The sequence below is a fragment of the Paroedura picta genome, chromosome 16 (assembly GCF_049243985.1).
Source record: "Paroedura picta isolate Pp20150507F chromosome 16, Ppicta_v3.0, whole genome shotgun sequence".
NCBI lineage: Eukaryota > Metazoa > Chordata > Lepidosauria > Squamata > Gekkonidae > Paroedura > Paroedura picta.
In genome coordinates, this window is record NC_135384.1 from 26,300,571 (window position 1) to 26,313,171 (window position 12,601).

Sequence of the window (12,601 nt, forward strand, 5' to 3'; positions counted from 1 at the left end):
TGACTTTCAAGCCAACTTTTGCACTCTCCTCCTTCACCCCGTCAACAGGCTCTTTAGTTCCTCTTCACTTGGATTATCTACTTGTCACATAAACCAGGGCTGGATCTGAAAAGAAGTTTTTGCTTCTCCAGGACCTTCGCCCAGGAATGCTCTCAGTTTTAATTGTTATAAAATGAATAATTTAAACAGTCAAAGAAATTCTATTTTGAGAAACGTGGCTCAGGACCAAAGCTTGGTCATTGAGCAAGCTGATAAAGGCGAGGGTGTGGTGATACTAGACAGACAGCATTGTATGCGGAGGCTTTACAGCTACTTTGTCTTGAGGAAGTGTACCTACCCATTGACTGTGATCCTACCAGACAGATCTTTACCTTGATTAGGATAACAGCAGTAGAGGGCCAGGCCTTACATTACATAGCAGATAATGTTGCCCGGTTTCTTATAGAAGTGGAGTAGAGAATTCCAGTGTTCTATATCTTATCAACCAGGATGTCTTGGCAGACAGAATTAGAACCCGTCTCGCAGTATTTAGACTACGTTCTAGGGCCATTTGTTTCTAAAACTGTATCGTATGTCGGAGGCACCAAAGATTTTGTAAAAGAAATTGAATAGATTCAAGTTCCATCTGGAGCTGCTCTATGTCATGTGACATCTCTTCCTTTAAATGAGGCCAGAGAGGTATTGACTAAGGTGCTAGATACTAGACCTGATGAATTCCCACCTGCCCATTGCTTGCTCCAACTCATAGATATAATTTTGAAAAAAGTTAAGTTCAGATTTCTGGAGCAGCTTTATTTCTAAATCAAGGAGGTTTCGATGGGAAATTGCAGTGCACCTTCAGTTGCTAACCTGTTCATGATAGATTTTGAAAACAAATGTATCTTGAATTCTTAAACAAATCCTGTGTCTGAACATTTTTATTTTTTAGGAGGATGTATTGATGACCTTTCATTTTTGATACCACTGGACATGGATTCAAAACAAACATGTTGAAGCCCCACTGGTGAGGCATTTAAGAGAAGCTGGGCCAGAATCATGTCTGACCCTTGGGGTGACGCCCTCCAGCGTTTTCATGGCAGACTCAATACGGGGTGGTTTGCCAGTGCCTTCCCCAGTCATCACCGTTTACCCTCCAGCAGCAAGCTGGGTACTCATTTTACCGACCTCGGAAGGATGGAAGGCTGAGTCAACCTTGAGCCGGCTGCTGGGATCGAACTCCCAGCCTCATGGGCAGAGCTTTCAGACTGCATGTCTGCTGCCTTACCGCTCTGCGCCACAAGAGGCTCTACTCCCAATGATATATGGACACAAATCTGACATCAGGAATAACAAAACTGAGAAACCTGTAGGACAACCTTTTTAACCTTTTGACCATGGAACAGGCCCTGAAATAATTTTTCAGGCTTTGAGGAGCCCCAGAAGTCATGTCAGCTGGCCACGCCTCCCTGCCATGCCCCCCAGAAGTTACAAGTCATCAGAAGTGACTGTACCACTTGTGTTAACAGGATGCCTCAAGAGGGCTTGAAGAGACAAGGTGCAGTTTAAGATGGGAAGAGGCATGCAGGCTATGCCCCTCACAGGAGCAGAAACCACGAGAGAACTCATTCATGCTCAGGAGGGGGAGAAATGGAAGCAGTCAGTTCCCTAGCTTGCCACCAAGTCCATTAAGTGCTGCATGAAAAAAGTGCACGAGCTCACAGCCTTGACTCTCCATTATACAAGAGCATTTGCCTCATTATATTCAAACATTGACAAGGACGGACTCATTGCCACTGACGAAAGCCAGACTGAAAACGGAAAACAAATGAATCTAGAGACCGTTTTGGCAGAGTCAAAGTCTAAATAAATGAGATAAGAGACTTTTTACCTTCTTATACTTAATCAAGCCACTGGACAGATTCTGTCTCTCCTTTGTTACCAAGTCCATTAAGGCAGGAGGGGAAAGGCCATGAACCGCCCTGTTTGGAAATCCCTGTCTTAGAATTATGAACCCTTATTCTACTGACTACCTTTTTCTCTCTGATACATGATTACTTAAATAGTGTTGTGTGTATGTGTGTGTGGGTTAAATGAACCATATCTCCTAGCACTTAGTCACAGATCCTAGAACTAGCTATAAAGACAACACCCATTGTAAAGCCAGGAACTGAATACCCTGATTTATTGTATAATAAAACAATAGGGACCTATCTGGATTGAAAACAATCATTAAAACTGCCATAAAATGGGGAGGTTTCTTTGAGCAAATGGGTGTAACAAAAGCCTTTTGTTAGGTGATAACTCATTTGTCATTTGCTGCTGAATTTTGAATCAATGGTGTGTGAAAAGCTGCCATATGGTTACGTTTTTGCAATTCAAATTGGCTGATTGGCTATGTAACGTAAGAGTTGGCAACCTGACACTTCCATCCCTGTGCAATTCTCTATCTAGCACAGCCTCTGGCCATCAATAAAATCAGGGTCCAGTAACACCTTTAAGACCAACAAAGATTTATTCAAGGTGTGAGCTTTCGAGTGCAAGCACTCTTCGTCAGACTAAGAGTGCTTGCACTCGAAAGCTCATGCCGTGAATAAATCTTTGATGGTCTTAAAGGTGTTACTGGACTCTGATTTTATTATGCTACATCAGACCAACACAGCTACTCATTTGAATCTGGCCATCAATGGTTGCCTCTGAATGCACCATAACTCTCAAAAGCAATTTAGATTTTATGGTACATTCAAGTAAAATACTTCTAATGTTCTGGTCAATGCAAGCAGCCATCTTCCTTATTTTAGAGCTTTTCATGGTGGCAACTCTCCTTGGTATATTTCAAAATAAGGAGGAATTTGGTGGGAAGTTAATGAAAACTGACACCGCATCATGCAAACAAGGGGCTTGCTGAGATTCACCTTTATAGCTTATTAAATGCTACCTCTATCAAAGGACTTTGTTTATCCTTTCTGACTCAGCACATACTGTCCATTGCAAAGTATCCTTCATGAAGACTGTAATAAAGCACTTCACCCATCTAAATTATACAGGCATCTAGTCAAATGGTCCACGTAACAGGTGGACCCAAACAAAACAATAAAATGGAGAGCATGGAAGGAAAAGAGCATATTCTCTTCGATTTTAAGAGGCAGGCGACAGCGTAAAGAAGCAAGAGATCATGTAGTTGTGGGGAGTAAAGGAAGCCCAACTTTTGTGGCCAACCAACAAAAAAAGAAAGAGCAACCAAGATTAATAATACTACAGTCTAGCAGAACTAAGAAATATCACAGGATTTTGAGAACAGAATAACAAAGGTTTTGATGGATTCATGAAGCTGATGATTTGGAACTTTCCAAGAACAATTGTCTTTCTTCACATACAGGAGATGACTGGTAAGGGCACCTGCTTATAAAGAAACTTGATGAATTCATGCTTGAAAATGCCATGAATGCTTGCAATAATCAAAATGAAAATAAAAGAATGGCTGGATAGTACTTTTTAGTGATGTGGAGTTCATTTCAGCTGGTTGTCCCGTGATTTGGTCACTAGCCCACTCTATGGGCACTGCTGGAGAAGAATGTTTTTGTTTCTTTCTGTCCCAACTTAATGCTGGGTAATATTTCATGGACATTCTAGTGCTGGAAGAGATAAACTGTCTAAACCAAAGGTCAGCAGAATTAATTTTCTGATGGCTGCAGAACATTGAATAGAAAGTGGAACGGAATGCCTATGGCTTCAACATAAAAGGTAAGTGCAAAATTCTGAACAAAATTCATGCTGAATACTAGGCATCTGAAGATCATTTTGGCTGAAAATAGCCTGGATCAGTCTTGATTTGGGCACAAAAGAGTCCAAAATGGTCAGAAATGCCAATGGCTGTAGGTTTGTATGGCCAAAACAAGCCGTTCAAATTGTTTTGGAGCTCTCTAAAATGTTTCGGCCATTAAAGTCAATGGTGTCATTAAGGGCAATGGGAATTTTCCTGTTTCCATCTTCTCCGAGGCCTCCAAGTTAGAGCTTCTAACTCACACCCACATCCCAGGCCTTGGAGAGGACGGAAACAGGAAACAGGAGACAGAAAAATTCCCATTGCCTTTAAAGGCACCACTGAATTTAATGTCCCTAATTCTCTGAAAGATACTTCTTTGCTAAAACAGCTAATCAGTCCTTTTGAGTTCAGTTGCAATTCACAAAAACATTGGAGAAATAAAACTGTCCACATGGCATCATACGGCTTAATTTGAATATTAGGACACAGTTTACTAATTCACCACAATTTTCTTTTTGCCTTATATCTCTACAGTTATGATGGTTGGTCATTTAGTTTGAGGAAGAGTGCATGTACTCGAAAGCTCATGCCTTGAATAAATCTTTGTTGGTCTTAAAGATGCTATTGGACTCCAATTTTTGTTGTGCTACTTCAGACCAACATGGCCACCCAGAATGGTTATTTCAGCAAAATCTGTACCTTTGCATTTGGTTCTCACCACTTGTTAAGCTTTTTTTCCAGCAGAAAATTTAATAAATGAATAGGTACATATGCAATTCAAGGGTGAAGCTTATAAAGATTTAAGAGGCTTCTTAAATCTAAATAAGAGAAGCACATAAAACACTTTTATTAAGGCAGCATTTTGCTACCTTCAGACCCTTCTCTCTTTGTATTTGTCAGCCAGCTCAATACCAGAGCACCAAAAATCATTTCTAAATAGTGCTTTTAAATAGTCCCAGTTTTGTAAATAAACGACCAAACTTCTAATAGTCTCTTTTACAATTAGTTGACACATGTCAAAAGGCACCAAGCCTTGACAAATCTGCCTTGCACATCTATCTTGTATTGTCGACAGTGAAGGACAGTGAAGGACAGTTCAGGTATAGAGTCCAAATTACCTTTGGTTGGAGGTATTTATCTTTTGCAGTCTCCTTCCTGTAATATTTCTAGAATGCTTTCTTTATATATGTAAACATTTCTCAGCTGCCTGCCTTCCTTACAGAACTCGAGGCAATTTACAATATCATTAGAACGCAATTAAAAAAATTAAAACAATTATAAAACTGATCAGAGTCACAGATCAAAAACTCCAGTTAGTATTGCCAACGATAAAAGCAAAATCAATCAAGATGCAATCCTAAATAAAACTTGTCTTCAACTGTCTTCAAATTATCAACAACCTCCGTCTTGTCAGGATAAAGTTTTATCTCTCTTTTCCCCCTCACACTGGGAGACTCAAAGTAACTAGCAAAATGAAATCAACATAGTAAATTTTACAAAAACATACGCACTTCCACATGCATTCAATACAAGCTTCAAGCCAGTCATGAAGGAGAAGGACATCCCTAGCTGGTAACAGTTCCATTGGTATGATACACAAAGGGATTTGGGCTAAAAGTCAACGGTCAAGAGCTCTTTGTTTTTCATCTCTAGCCATGATTAGGCTTTGAATTACCTACAAAAGGGGAAAGCAAATGCTGCTTTCTTCACAAGAAAGCAATGCCAATAGACCGCTGTGTTAAATATAATTCTAGGCACCTCAGATTAGAATGAAAAATACAAACACTTTCCAAAACTCCGAGTGTTGGAAAGAAAAGAAGGACTGTTATTCACCTCCACCTTCTGTGCCTTTATGATGAAATACTGGGGTGGAAGAAACATTCTGGCTGTGGTCGTAAGGATGTCTAACAAACAAACCATGGAACTTAATTATTTACAAACATACTTAAAGCTGCCAGTGTCACCTAAACACATCTAGACAAAAAAGCAATCTAGACACATGCAGAGAAGAGTACAATTGTTAATTCCAGTATCCCCCACGCCCCATTAACAAAACCTGCTGCTTTACTGTGAGGCAAGTCCCTTTGATGGTACTATAAAATGAATGTTATAAGGTGCCAGAGAATCACTAATGATGAGTCTTGACTTATCTAAGTTATTTTTGTTTACGAGGAACGAGTCCTCTGATGGGTCATTAAACAACAGGCTAGCGTAGGAAATCTGGCATCAACTTTCCCAAGAGAAACAACCAACGTAATTTGCCAACACCCCGAAAGGAGTGTATAAAAATGCTGCAGCAGGGAACTGCAGGTTCACTCTACAATAATTCAACCTTTGCTAGCTGTTTGGCCACCGGAATACTATGGCTTCCAAGTATTATGCCCATACTGTCTCCTCTGGTTCTGTCAGGGGACTGGCTGGCCCCAGTGGGGGTCACACTCGGATCTCTTCCGTCCATTCCGGGGACTCATGCAGAGCACCAAATCACTCCTTTGGCAGCAGAAGTGTGTCATCGTCTTCCATCAAGTTAGGATCTGGAAGCTGCAGGCCCAGCCTTTGCCCACCAAACAGCAATTTGGGGGCTGGGTTTGCAGGGGGCTACGGCTGGCAGGATGAAGGGATCCTCAGTTGCAATGAAAAAGAGCTGATGAAGTGTCTGAATGACCGCCTGGCAAGCTACCTGGAGAGAGTGCGCTGTCTGGAGCAGGAAAATGCCAGTCTGGAATGCAAGATCCGGGAGTGGTATGATTGCCAGGTCCCCTATGTATGTATCGACTTCCAGTCTTACTACAAGATAATTGAGGAGCACCAGCACCAGGTAAATCCTTCCTTCCTTCCTTCCTTCCTTCCTTCCTTCCTTCCTTCCTTCCTTCCTTCCTTCCTTCCTTCCTTCCTTCCCTTAGCCCTGAGTCCTCTTCTCCTTCCTTCCTTCCTTCCTTCCTTCCTTCCTTCCTTCCTTCCTTCCTTCCTTCCTTCCTTCCTTCCTCCCTCCCTCCCTCCCTCCCTCCCTCCCTTCCTTCCTTCCTTCCTTCCTTCCGCTTTTGTTATTATTTACTCATGCCACGTTGTATTTTACAAAATCAACATGAGCACTTGATTATACTGCATGAAATGTCACAGTAGGGTACGGATGGAGAGAAGCAGAGAGAAAGCTCTCAGAGTGTCAGTGGGAGCAAGCACACATTCTTACACACTTCGTTATAGGTCCAGCTCAGGTACGATGAATCAAAAGCTTCCCCAAAATACTGAGGTTTATCTTTTAGCGGCATTTACTGACCGGGCAGTGGGATAACCTTTCAATTTTCTGGACCGTTTAAACACTTCATCAGGTCGTGTCGGTCTCCTTTGCACTATACCTGCCTTCATGTGCTTTTGCAAGCTGCTTTCTGCCCATTGCTTTTTCTGCCCATTGCTATCGATCAAGAAAACCATCCTCCTTCTCCATTACTGCTTTCTCACTGAAGAAGGCTGCACGGATGTCTCATTTAACTGGGAACCACAGAGTTTCTCCTTAATCAGAACCAGGGTGGCTGTCAGCTGTGGATCTCTAGCCGAAACCCACTAAGTCCCTCGCTCCCAGATAGAGAGTAATAGACCTTTGCTGAACGGTGGGAGGGAAGTGGGTTATATATTTATTATCTACCACCGTGATATTGTCTTTTGATTACGTTTTAATGGGTTTTACGGGCTTTTATTGTTCTTATGAATTTCTGTAAACCGCCGCAAGACATTTGAGAGTGGCGGTATATAAGTATAGAAGAAGAGTTGGTTCTTATATGCCGCTTTCCCCTACTCGAAGGAGGCTCAAAGCCGCTTACGGTCGCCTTCCCATTCCTCAACAAGCTATTTTCTCAAATAAAAAATAAATAAATAAAAACTGTCTTGGAATCCCATTGAAGTCGTTCAGCAGGGTGCAACAAGGCACTGTACTGTGGACCAAGGATAGTAGCTGCTGATGCCAGGAAGTAGACTTTCACTTGAGGGATATTTTATAGCCCCTGTATTTTCATTATTTACTGGTTGTCCCGGGCCCACGGGATGTTCGCCTGGCCTCGACCCGGGCCAGGGCCTTTTCAGTCCTGGCCCCAACCTGGTGGAATGAGCTCCCAGAAGAGCTAAGGGCCCTGCGGGATCTACCAGCTTTCCGCAGGGCCTGCAAGACGGAGCTCTTCCGCCAGGCATATGGTTGAGGCCAGGACAGCTCTCCCACTAATCCATCAGAGGATCCCCTCCAATACTGAGATCTCTAACATTGAGATCATGTATTGGTGCCACCCTCTTCGGAATATTATTCTCCCCACCAGGGTGAACTTGGGGGGAAATCGGGGAACTACGATCAGAATTGTGGCAAAAATATAAGCAGATCACCGCTGCTTATATGTGACTCGTTGTTGATATTAATTGGGGTTTTTATGGGGATTTTATGGTGTTTTAACTGTTTATCTTGTAAACCGCCCTGAGACCTATTTGGAGAAGGGCGGTCTAAAAATTAAATGATAATGATAATGATAATGATAATGATAATGATAATGATAATGATAATGATAATGATAATGATAATGATAATGATAATGATAATGATGATTAGTAGCTGTTGAAGGAATTTTCCCGGGTCTTTTTGGGAAAGATACCTGAAATGTTAAGAGTTGCCGTCATGCTTTGCCAACTCCTCTTGAGACCCTTTCACAGCAATGTGCTTTCTTGTCCAGATCCTGTGTGCCAAAACAGACAATGCCAGGCTGGTCTTGGAAATTGACAATGCACGTCTGGCCGCAGATGACTTCAGGACTAAGTAAGGCCATCTTGCTCAGAGGGAGGACTTACTGGAGAGGGTACCTTCATCTAAAAAACAGCCTCGTGTTGATTTACTATTTCCCGTCCCAAAGGTATGAGACTGAGCTTGCTCTGCGTCAAAGCGTTGAGGCTGATATCAATGGGCTACGCAGGATTCTGGATGAACTGACGTTGTGCAGGTCGGACCTGGAAACTCAGCTAGAATCCCTCAAGGAGGAACTCATTTGCCTCAAAAAGAATCACGAGGAGGTGAGAACAAAGTTCAAAATATGGCAGCTCTTTTGTACTTGGGGAGATGCACATGCTCCAAAGGGAGGAGTATATTGATCATTGCTTCATGAGTTCCCTGTTCATCCTTTTCTCTGAAAGGGCAAGAAGTAGATGCACAAATCACTTGCACATCTGATGACTTCACTGATGAGGGAAAGGCGTGTTTCTGAGGCACTCTTCTCTTTCTTACCATCTCACATAGCCCAAGACTTAGGATCTTGCATGAAAATGTTAATAACTTTGATTCCTCATTCAGATAAAGTCTACATGGATCCATAGTAACTTACTATAAATCCTTGGGCTAAGGCTTTAAACCTAACTAAAGTCAAGCCATATTTACAAAGCGGACTACATTATCCTACACGGGTTTCTTTCCTCCAGGAAGCCGATGGTCTGCGTTCAAAACTTGGAGCCAGGGTGAATGTGGAAGTAGACGCTGCCCCTTCTTGTGACCTCAACAAGATCCTGGATGAGATCAGAAGCCAATATGAATGCCTGGCTGAAAAGAATCGCAAGGATGTTGAAACTTGGTTCACTTCCAAGGCAAGTATCTTGATGGGGCATCTGAAAATGGGATGCTTGGATCCATCCACCCACCCACCCACCCATCCATCCACCCACCCATCCATCCATCCATCCATCCATCCATCCATCCATCCATCCATCCATCCATCCATCCATCCATCTATCTATCTATCTATCTACCTACCTATTTATTTATTTATTTATTTATTTATTTATTTGCATTTCAGATGGAAGAACTGAACCAACAAGTGGTCTCCAGTGGTGAAGAGCTGCAGTCTTGTCAGTCAGAGATCATTGAGCTGAGACACGCTGCTCAGGCCCATGAGATTGATCTGGATGCCCAACAGAACATGGTGTGCATCAACAGGGTCATTCTTCATGGGGGACGTCATATAACCTTGACTCCTAATGTGTTCTTAATGCCTTTTACACATTTCAGCAATTGTCTGCTTATATTGCTTCATATAATTCACAAGAGCCCCTTGTGGCGCAGAGTGGTAAGTGGCAGAAATGCTGTCTGAAGCTGTCTGCCCATGAGGTTGGGAGTTCGATCCCAGCAGCCGGCTCAAGGTCGACTCAGCCTTCCATCCTTCCGAGGTCGGTAAAATGAGTACCCAGCTTGCTGGGGGGTAAACGGTCATGACTGGGGAAGGGAATGGCAAACCACCTCATATTGAGTCTGCCATGAAAATGCTATAGGGTGGCACCCCAAGGGTCAGACATGACTCGGTGCTTGCACAGGGGATACCTTTACCTTTACCTTTACCTTTACCTTTACCTTTACCTTTACCTTTACCTTTACCTTTACCTTTTATAATTCAGCATTAATTTGAATTCCCATGAGATCTGAACTCTTTAGGAAGCTGGCATGCTAGCTGCCACATGATGTGGCTAAAAATTCTTTCAAACAACCTTCTCCCAAACACCTTTAAAAAAAAATATCTCCCATCCCAATTTCAGAAAGCTGCTCTAGAAGGCACCTTGCATGAAACTGAAGCCCGCTATGGCACCCAATTAGGCCAGCTCCAGTGTGTGATCAGCAATGTAGAGGGCCAGTTAGGTGATCTTCGATGTGAAATGGAACATCAAAGCCATGACTACAAGATTCTCCTGGATGTTAAGACGCGCCTGGAATCAGAGATTGCAACATATCGACGTCTGCTGGAGGGAGAAGATAGCAAGTATGTATAAACCCACATGGGAACTAGATAAAATCTTAGCTAAGTATAAAAGCCCCAGTTGAAAAGGTCATGTGTCTGGGCTGCATCACTTCAGGCTCCAAGTGGGGCTCCCAAGAGCTAATAATCCATCAGTTCAACAAAAAAAAAAACGATTCAGGTGGGTAGCCATGTTGGTCTGAAGCAGCAGAACCAAGTTTCAGTCCTCTGGTACCTTTAAGACCAACAAAGATTTATATTAGTAATGGTAGAAACAATGTGAGTGGGAGGGGGGAATGGCCAGGTTTAGTGGGCTAATCTAGAGTGAGCCTATAACACTGAGTGTCATCTTCCTTAACCCAATATTCATCCCAAATGACTTTGTAACTTTAGGTTTCCCAGGACTCCATGCGTGCCGGAATGCTCCCCTCCAGCCTCCCAGATCACTAAAAAAATCCGCACCATCACAGAAGAGATCAAGGATGGAAAAGTCATCTCCTCTAGAGAACAAGTCCAGCATGTCCCCCTCTAAAAATCTGCTGCAGCAAAATTAAAAAAAAAAAATCCATCTGCCATGATGTATAAAAAAAGAAATCAACGTTCAACCATACCGTTACAAATACCAAGGAGATCTCGCTGCTAATATTGATATTGTTCTATGTAAATGTTCTAAAATGTTTAATGTAAACCACCCAGAGCTGTAGGGAAAAAAATCGAAACAAATAAATAAATAAATAATAATCTGGTGATTTTGACCTATTTTAGTTCTTCTGCACTTTCACACATATATTGACTTTTAAATTGCCTTATAATAGAAGGCATCTTTGCTACTGTTTCAGCAAAGCTCTTTTGGAAGCATTCTCAATGAGCTTTTTTTGTTTTCCTCCGATTGCATGGGAAAAATCTGGCGGCAGCGTTCACCAATTGTTGCTTAGAACCCACTGCTAGACATTGGATTATATTGGACAGGCATAGAATCCCAACTCATGGAAATATAAGGGGAAAGGCATATATCAATATTTTAGCACCAAGTAAAAAAAAAAGAAAATGAAACCACTCATTTTCAGAATAGGGTGAAAAGCGGGTGAGGTTTACCAGGACAATACAATCATTGAAAAGTGGGCTTGTGGTGGGTGCGAGCACATGGGGTAAAGAAAAGTGACAAAACATTATGCACCAGGGAAAAGATGGCTCAAAATCAGCTTCCAGAAAACACATTGGGGGGGGGGGGGTGACCTCAAAAGAACTGGAAAAAATCTTTTGGGGAAACAAAACAAACCCAAACAAAACAAACCCAAAGTGAAGGCTAAAGGCACAATAATGCATGTGAAAACTACAGGATAAACCAAATTAACAACAATATAAAAAAAAACCACATGGCAAAGCCTCCAGTTGCTATGCAAGGTGTACCAGCTTATGCTCGGAATTGTAGCATGTGGTAGTTTTAACAAATCATTCCAATTCTTCCAGTTCTAAAAACAAACAGTTCTATTATTTATTAATTATATTCCGCCCTCCCTAGTGGCTCAGGGCAGTACCCAACTGCTTTCCACGTTGAACTGAACTTTCAATAGCTCCTGAAACATAATCACATAGGGGCTGAAAACCCAGGGAGGGGGGGTATTGATTCCTCCCCCCAACTTGAGGATCTGCAGTCCTGAACTGATGGCATTAACTGAAAGGCAAAGTTCCTGATATAGTCCTCAGAACTGTGAGCTTCAGCTATTAACATTGCTATTCATGAAATTCTAAGTAATGAAACAGTCCCATGTTGTCACATTCTGCCCAGCAACTTCCTACCCTATAAATTTTTATATGAAACCAAAGAAAAACCTGTAAAACGGCTGTCAGAAAAAAGCAGTACGGGGAGGGCTGTGTGGATCAGGCTGTGGGAGGTAATAAGTCCCAACAGGACTGAAATCAGGCGTTTGGGAACATGCTAATGATAGTAGCTAGAAGGTGCCAAGTCCTTAGGAAGAACACATCAGGTACAGGGGGTTCTACCAGGCTTTCTACAGTCAGATGGGCCAAGAGAGAAACTGTATACGGAAGGATAAAGTTAGAGGTATAGGAAGGAGAGGGGCTAAGGAGGGACTGAGGGAAACAGATACAA

The 12,601-nt window shown here is 42.3% G+C and overlaps 1 protein-coding gene across 1 annotated transcript; it reads left to right on the forward strand.

The window, feature by feature from the left end:
- Nucleotides 1-6,073: 6,073 nt before the first annotated feature.
- On the forward strand, nt 6,074-11,213 carry LOC143825974 (keratin, type I cuticular Ha6-like). The gene is made up of 7 exons (XM_077314432.1): nt 6,074-6,560; nt 8,452-8,534; nt 8,629-8,785; nt 9,188-9,349; nt 9,559-9,684; nt 10,292-10,512; nt 10,882-11,213. Exons 1-7 carry the CDS (start codon nt 6,105-6,107, stop codon nt 11,018-11,020), a joined length of 1,344 nt encoding a protein of 447 aa, XP_077170547.1. The 5' UTR covers nt 6,074-6,104; the 3' UTR covers nt 11,021-11,213.
- Nucleotides 11,214-12,601: the final 1,388 nt, after the last annotated feature.

Bases quoted from the DNA above. Each gene is read 5' to 3' on its own strand.
- LOC143825974 (XM_077314432.1), top strand. From the start codon at position 6,105: ATGGCTTCCAAGTATTATGCCCATACTGTCTCCTCTGGTTCTGTCAGG. The intron at 8,535-8,628 runs GTAAGGCCATCT...CCCGTCCCAAAG, and splicing joins GCAGATGACTTCAGGACTAA to GTATGAGACTGAGCTTGCTC. The intron at 10,513-10,881 runs GTATGTATAAAC...TTGTAACTTTAG, and splicing joins CTGGAGGGAGAAGATAGCAA to GTTTCCCAGGACTCCATGCG.